The sequence below is a fragment of the Cheilinus undulatus genome, linkage group 7 (assembly GCF_018320785.1).
Source record: "Cheilinus undulatus linkage group 7, ASM1832078v1, whole genome shotgun sequence".
NCBI classification, from domain to species: Eukaryota; Metazoa; Chordata; class Actinopteri; order Labriformes; family Labridae; genus Cheilinus; species Cheilinus undulatus.
Genome location: NC_054871.1, coordinates 5,866,163 through 5,874,417, shown reverse-complemented (window position 1 = coordinate 5,874,417; position 8,255 = coordinate 5,866,163). Strand labels below are relative to the sequence as shown.

Here is an 8,255-nt window from a genome sequence, read left to right as displayed (position 1 = left end):
ACTTTTTATTTAGGTTTAATGATAATTTCTATTCTATTTCTATTTTTGATACCCTGCAAATGTTATTTATGTAAAGTTGGAACAATTTTGGTCCCAATATTGACCTTTGAGGAACTCCACATCTAACCTCCATGTATGCTGACTTGTGGTTTTCTATACTTTTGAATTGTACAAATACCTACACAATTAATACCACTTAACTAATACCAGACCGGCGGCAGAAATGGGCTTCCATAGAAAACACAATATCTGTGTGTAAAAAAAAAAAATCCAGCAAATTAATTTTGTCTTCTTATTCCGACTATTATTTTTGTGTTTCTTCCTCAAAAAAGAAACAAAAGAATGACAATATCTGTGCATTAAAGAAAATATATGTGGGGAATTATTATTATTTTTTGAAGTCATTTACTTACAGCTTTGTCTTGAAAATTGGAAGAAAGAATCGTGAAATTATCAGTATGTTGATGTGGCCATTAAAAAAAAAAAATCTTATTTATTTTCCATATCGCCCACCCTTAGTGTCACGTGGCATAAATTACCATAGTTTTCTGGAAGGATCTGTCACAGGCTAAGTAATTCATGAAAAAAGCGATCACTATGAAAACGGCCCCCCTTGAGATAGTACAACTTCCAACCCCCACACACACACACACCCCACACCCCCACCCCCACCCCCCCACCCACCCACATACACACACACACACACACCGCCTTTGGTCCTCCCTCCCACACACACCCTGCCTCCAGCTAAGTTTGGAGGGAGTGTCACTGAGAAGACAAACTTTTTGGCAGAGCAGGTTCAGGGAGGGGCAGCGGGGTGTGGTCTCCATGCTCCAAAAGCGATCCTCCCCTCTAGTTTGGTTGCAGTCTGCAGCGGAGGGTCGGAGGCTCCGGGGCTGACCGGTGGAGACAGACAAGAGTTGCACGTAACTGCACCTCCGGTCGTTTCCCAGGGTGCCGCTGCGGCTGCCGTTAACGCGTTACTATGAGTCTGTACGGCTCTCAGAAGAATCTTCACATGAGTCGTAGGAGCGGCTCAAGAGGCGACTTAACCGGCGGGATGGCACAACAATACGCGCGGAGTGATGTGGTGCACGGAGGCGGTAATGGATACGACCCTTACATGGAGGGATACAACACCTACACCTTCTCAAAGTCCTCCCTGGGTGGAGGAGTTCCGGGGGGCGGTATGGTCAGCACGTCGATGATGAGCGGCGGTGGAGGAATGATGGGCGGCGGTGGAGGAATGATGAGCGGCGGTGGAGGAATGATGGGCGGCGGTGGAGGAATGATGAGCGGCGGTGGAGGAATGATGAGCGGCGGTGGAGGAATGATGAGCGGCGGTGGAGGAATGATGGTCGGCGGAGGAATGCCTGCAGGAATGAGGTATTAATTCAATAACTTTACCAAAATTCAACATGAGCTCCTCAGTGCCACCTAGGGTTGGGCGACATGGACCAAAGTTATATTCTTTTTAGCCGAATGGCAGTGCAATATATTTACACTTTGTACACCAAAAAGATCAAAACTGATCAAAAACCTTTCCAGCATATCCATAAAGCTACTTTTAAATATCATGGTTGTACTAAAAATACTGCTATCAGACAGCATTAACTTTATCTAGCTCTGCCCACTGGACGCATTGCAATTATCCTTTGACTTCCACTCCAGCCTCTTTTTCTCTAGTTATTGTGGCATCCTCCACCAAAACAACATAATTGACGTAATGGATATTGGATAAAATCTTGCTTGGAGATAATTATATGTCAATATATTTTTTGCGCAAAGTCAAAGTTAAAGTTAAAACTTCTAACTGAGTCAGAAGATAATTGGGAAGCACGAACCCCGTGTTTATAAGGTAAATACTAATTGATTTTAAGAATTAATCATGTTAATCACATGCAATTACTCATGATTATTCGTACATTTGAAATACTACCATCTACTTGCATTCTGGTTTGAGATAAAAGAAGCAGGTATGGAGTTTGAATGAAAAATATCTAACAAATTGGAGTTTTTAGCTTTATTTAACATCTTAGTTTTTTTTCTTGTTTTTGCAACTTACATTGATTGTGTTTATGTTTGCATTTTTGCTAACACACAACCTTGGTTTTATCAAAACTTCCATTCTTCAGCTTTTTAAATAAAAATGTGCCATTAGCAAACCTGGGTGTGTCTCCTCACTCATAACCACTTTCACCTCTTCACCACCAGGCACCTAAACATTCACATTTGAGGAAGTTGTGGCCAAACTTGGGTGTATGATTAATTAATTTGATTTTATTATGTTTTAACGTGCTAAGGTTTCCAGATTAATCACCAAGCGTTGGCGGGTTAGCATTCATAGCCATAGTAAATATTGTAACATCCTACATCTAACTAAGCTAATGGTTAGCTCACTTATAAGCATCTCAGCTCCATGTTACACGATATCATTATTCATGTAAGCTGTTTGCAGTCCGGGTTTCATTGGCTAGCAACACGCTAGTGCAACCATTAATGAGTGGATAGAATTAAAAAAAACATTTTTATTATAATTACTATGTTCTTATAATGTTAGTTCTAGTTATTGTTATAGTTGCATGGTATTGGATTTCATTTAGCTACAGTGAAATCATTGAACAGTTATATTTGATGCTGCTTATTGGTTTGCGTGTAAGCTTTGCTACTCGGTCTGATGGACGGAAAGTATTTTGGTGCAGTTGACTTAACAATTCTGGACAATCTGGTGTACATCCATGGATGTCTAGCATTCATAAAACTGCACACCAACGATAGAGCTCAATAGCGTGGTTACAGAGTGCCAGTTTAGCTAAGTTAGCAACGCAGGTGCCCAGGCTAGTCCTCATCACACAAGTTGCGGGATCAGTTCCTGGTCTTGGCGCATTTTTGGTGCATGTCTTACCCCATTCTTTTGTCTCATATTTCCTTTCTCTTTTCAGCTGTACTATCAAATAAAGGCAAAAAGTCCAAAAATACTTTAGGAATAAAAACAAAACAAAAACAGTGTGGTTCTGCAAGCAAACATCTGATTCATTTTTTCAATTACTGTTTTAATTATTAGCATATTATCAAAAATAGACTTATCACACACTACCTGAGTGTGAAACGATATTCATTCATAAGTTAATGTCCTCTGTTTTAAAAAAATATATATTTGTGATCTTTACTAAAAATACTACAGTACCCACAATCCTAGAGTGTCCAGGCAACGTCTATCATTGGTGGGGTTGAAGCATTATGTATACAAACGACAATATATAGCATAATCATTTAATCATAAACATTACATCAAAGATACGTGTAGAATTAAGGTACATGTGTAGTTTGAAAGGTAAGAAAATTGTCTTAAAGAGGGAGTGCAATGGATTATGCAGTTCCTTTATCCTTGTAAAAAAATGTACAAAGCTTTGTAGCTTTGCTTTTTCTCCATTTTTTTAAATGCCGTTTTTGCGCTGAATCAAATGTACTGTAATCATGAGTAGGTAGGTCGCTGATTAGCTTGGTTCATGTTGACAAAGTTTTGATAGGATTTTTCAAAACACTGATGGAGGAGTTGAATTATAGCAAATTTACTTCTGGATCCAGAGCTGCTAAAAATGTTGGTAGGATCTGTTGAGATCTATTTATACAACATCACATATTCAGTATAACATAGTATAGAGTAGTGTTAAAGTGTTTTCAGAATGATAAGTCTACACATTTTAATGATAAGTGGTGTCAAAAACTACAGGAACTTGTTTAGTTCAGCTAGAATCTTTAGATAAAGCGGTAGGAACTGGTGAGGAGTGAGGGTCCATCCACTTTTCAAAATATTGCCAACATATTTGTGACTTTGTAGTTTTTATGTAATTTTGGAGAGTCAACAAAACAATAAATCACCAAATTTCCTAAAAATATCAACTTGTCTTGGTAAAGGGGGAAAAAAAGAATGCTATATATTTCCTATATAGACTAAAAATTGCAAATAGATTATTTTGTATGTATTATTGTGTATTATTATTATATTATTGGAGTGTTAGCCCTGCCATCTGTTTTCTTATCAGCTCAAACTAGATCAAACAATATTGTCTCATTTGAAAATATATTTACACATCTTAAAAACTATATATCTGCCAGCCTAGATGTCACCTGTTACCAGTCTCCCCCTCACTGTAGTCGGTTTAGAAAGCTGCATATTAAATATTAATTCTGACAGCTGCTTATATCCCAGTATTTGTTTCTCCTCTGCACACCCTCAGTAGTTCTCCTGGAGCCAAAATGCTCTGACATTTGCAGCTTAAACAGCCAACTTGCTAACACACATGAATGATCATATTTTCAGGAAGCATAATTACAGAGTGATACTTTTACTTCTGCAAACTCCAAAGCTCTCACATTTCACAAAACCCCCACTGTTCCCCGGAGCGCTGTCTCCATGCAGTTACAGTTAACACAGACGTGACCTAGTGTGCATTCATGATTTGTTTGTTAAAGGAGTTAACATTTTATCTCATTGTTAGGTTACATAATTGAGAATGCAAAGTAATTATAGAGGAGGGCTGCACTGTAATGAATGTGGAATTAAAGTTGCTGTACTGATCCTGTAAGATATAACTCAGCTTCTTGTCTGCACAGCAGCTTTCCTCCCTGGAGACAAGAGCTGAGTTTGATTTATTGTTCACATTGAACTGTGAAGTTCCCTCAGCTGCAACACTTTAACACTCAGTCAGTGCTGAAACATGTGTGTCATTTTTAGACCTTTCACATCGTCAGCCTCAGGGAAAACATGTCACTGTGGGGATTTTAGAGCAGGGCAGAGAGGGCATCTGAGCGACATGACTGTGAAATAGGTAACACTTTAAGGTACACAACATATGCCTTAGTGACAAGATTTAAAAAAGAGTGACTTACTGCTTGGCATTATGCATCAGTGAAGAATGAGGGAGGAATTGCAAGTTAACCAGTAAACCAACAATGAATTAACAGACATTTAACTGTGAGTTGATGTGTTGATGTTGATTAAATCCTCTTAAATGTGCTGGGTATGTAATGATAACTTCTCAGGCAATGACTGTTAAATAAATCACTCATAATGTTTAGTTACGGCGAATGAATGAAGACCTAACTGCTAATTTGCTGTTTTTAGTAGGTAGATGTAATTCCCCATCATGCTTTAGAAATTAACCGATAGCTTTCAGGTGATTATCATGCTAGCTACTCCATACTGAATCATATCATAAAGACATTCTGTTCGTTAGTTACCTTTTTTGTGTTTTCTGTTGTAAAGTGGAGCGTTGCACTGAGTAGTTGCTGTTATCTTGCTGTTATTTACTCATTCTTTACTGGGAAACTGTGCCAGTTTTTGTGTACTTTATTGTAAAGTGTTGTTTCAAAATATTTGACAAAGAACTGTTGTTTATATGAGATTGAGATGAGTCTTCGTCCAAATATTTCCTCAGAATTCTGAACTGTTGAATTCTGGTATTAAGCAGTAGCAGCGTTAGTCATTTTTGTCTGAAGCAGCTTAACTGTAGTATGAAAGGTCATAAGTAGACAGATATACCAGTATTTCAGCCTTTTTAGCACAGCTGCAAATAGAAATGGAGACTAAAACCTGGTTCTGGTAAGGACCCAGGTTTGCAGTTTTCAAACCTCCAAATCAGTGATGTTTTAGCTCATCAATACTGTTATGGAGTCTTGTGGGTTCTGTGACTATCATCATTTTATCATATCAGTGGTGCAACAACATACATCAGTTCTTGCAAGTAGGAATATAAACTTGCAGCAAATCAGCTTTGTGTATTTTGTGTATACAGAGTAAGTAATGGTTAGTCATGCATTCGGCTTGTATTAATAGTTCACATAGAGCACACTCAGGCATCTGGCTTAATATGCAGGTTATAATTTAAGCAAAACAAATACAGATCTGTTCCCGTGTAGGGACAGAGTAAGTACCAGTCAGTTATGCAGTTGGTTCTTATTGGCAATTTACATGTAGCACACTAAAAAGAGTAGCATTTGAATTTAGCACAGAAGTTAGCCCCTTGGCTAATATTTGTATAATGTTGTCATTTGGACATTTTAGCTCACTGTTGTCATGGTAAATCACTTGGTGTGCATCACATTTACATAAACTAAAGTATATTTGCAGGCCAAACATCAATACGTGGATTTTGTACACAGTGCTGCACTCTGCAGCTCACCTGGGGCATGCCTCCCACAAACTGACAAAGCAATACAGCTTTCTATTTTCTACATGCACCATACACCAAAACACCAGATACATACAATAAAAACTCTGTGGCATCATTTTAGCATATCACTGCTGCAAGGACCAACATCAGTTCTAACAAAAGGGAACTAGGGCTGGGGAATTAATCGAAAATTTGATTAAATTTTCACATCGCAGAAGGTGCAATATTTCTTTGACCTGAAATTTGTGTCAAAATACCAGTTTTAAACATTTTTTTGTAGCAGAGATGTTACACATTACATATCATCCACTCATTCAACTACATTTTTTAGAATAGTCTACAAAAAAATCTTACTTTCATTTTTGTACTTTTTACTTATCAAATACAAGGAGGCAAAAAAAATTAATTCCCTTCAACACAACAATTCATATCCACTTTGCAATATGAGCCAAAATCATCTGAATTGTTTTGTTTTTTAATTGTTCAGCCTTCGTTTCATCTACTGTTGTGTGGGTTATAATATAGAATAATTTTTTGCTTATGTTTGTTGGAAAATACATTAAATGCGGAATAATCGCATCAAATCACAATACTGGGGGGGGGGGACTTGCAATTAGATTATTTTCCCAAATTGTGCAGCCCTAATGGGACCATACACTCAGACCATCAAATTAAACCAAAGTACTGATTGTTGTCTTGTACAGAAATCTATGGATCTACTGGGAGTCACATTCGCTAACACTGACTTAAGCAACAGTCATCCTCCTCATCTGCTCAGGTCAGCAGTGAAAAGTGCTCCAAAACTTTGTAGCAAGGCCTGTTGTTTGAAATGATTGACCCTCTTACATCCTTCCAACTTTCCTTACATTAGGGCCAACGAGGACGAGAATGTGCGCCTCCAGAAATGCTCATAATAAACATGCATTTACGGTAAATCTTTGTTGGCAACTTTTGGGGTTTAATCAACTTGAGTCCTGATCAGAACTTCAATATTTACCCCAGAGAGAGGCTATTTTTGCCCTAAAATGCACTAAAGGGTTGTAATTTTGTAGACCGAATATTATAAACCCATTTACAACATTTACATTAGATGGGATGCACAATATTATTAGCATTATATCAGTGTTAGCAGATGTTAACATAAATGCCACTCTCAGTGTCAGCAGATATTTTAAAAAATGGCTGATTTTTTCTGCTGATATATTATTTGTAAATATAAGCCACATGTATAAGTAAGTCTGTGGAGTTTGTAATGGTTGGTTGGTGGTTTCAGGTGGAGAGGCTAGCAGCATTAGGAGAAGCTCCAGGATAGCAGGTTAGCTCAGACAAGCAAGAGGACAGTATGGGGATTTCCACACGATGCTTTATTCTACAACTGAAAACAGACCATACAATGCCAGGTCTCCACGGCGCTATATATGGACTACTCATACATGAGAAGTAAAATATAGACATAACCGTAACCAACTCATCACGTAGTTTTTGGGAGTCCTCTTCACTGTTGTGCACACATGCAAGAATGGCAGAGAGAGTCACACACTAGCTACTTTCTGGTTCATAGAACATAAACATAGCGAGGGCTCCACCATGTGGCATAATTAGGTACCACAATGGAATTCTGACTGTTACAAGTTTCAGGCTGGATCAACGGACCTTCATCAAGTGAATTCTTTATCTTTCTTTATTCTGAAATATTAACGTGTTTTAAAGATTTTTAAAAAATGTAAGAATTCTGAGATTGAAGTCGGACTTGTGAGTGAAAAAATGTGTGCCCCAAAAATATTTTTTTCAGTGGTCCTAATCCTCTTCCGTATATTCAGTTTGACTGATAAGAGATTTTTTCATGAATGGTTCCCATTCAAGAAAAAAGTTTGTGTAAAGATGAAATTGGACTAGATAGCTGTGACCCTGTTTCTGTCAAATATGAAAATTAACATTAGTTTTGAGGATGTCAGCATTCACAGAACAAAAAGTTAGCATTGTGTTGTTTCATTCATCAGAAAGTTTAGCAGCGTTAGCATGTTCAGTAAAGGAAAATGCTCTCTGTCTGTCTCTAATGTTGGACCTTTGTGTTACCTC

The 8,255-nt window shown here is 37.8% G+C and overlaps 1 protein-coding gene across 3 annotated transcripts in view; it reads left to right on the top strand.

The window, feature by feature from the left end:
• The first annotated feature begins 886 nt into the window (after window positions 1-886).
• The window catches only part of wu:fi04e12 (desmoplakin), a 45,530-nt gene continuing 38,161 nt past the window's right edge, over window positions 887-8,255 (top strand). For all 3 annotated transcript variants that reach the window (XM_041791431.1, XM_041791429.1, XM_041791430.1), the window contains exon 1: window positions 887-1,386. In XM_041791431.1, the coding sequence (XP_041647365.1) occupies window positions 986-1,386 (401 nt within the window). In that variant the 5' untranslated portion in view covers window positions 887-985. The remainder of the gene's footprint in view (window positions 1,387-8,255) is intronic.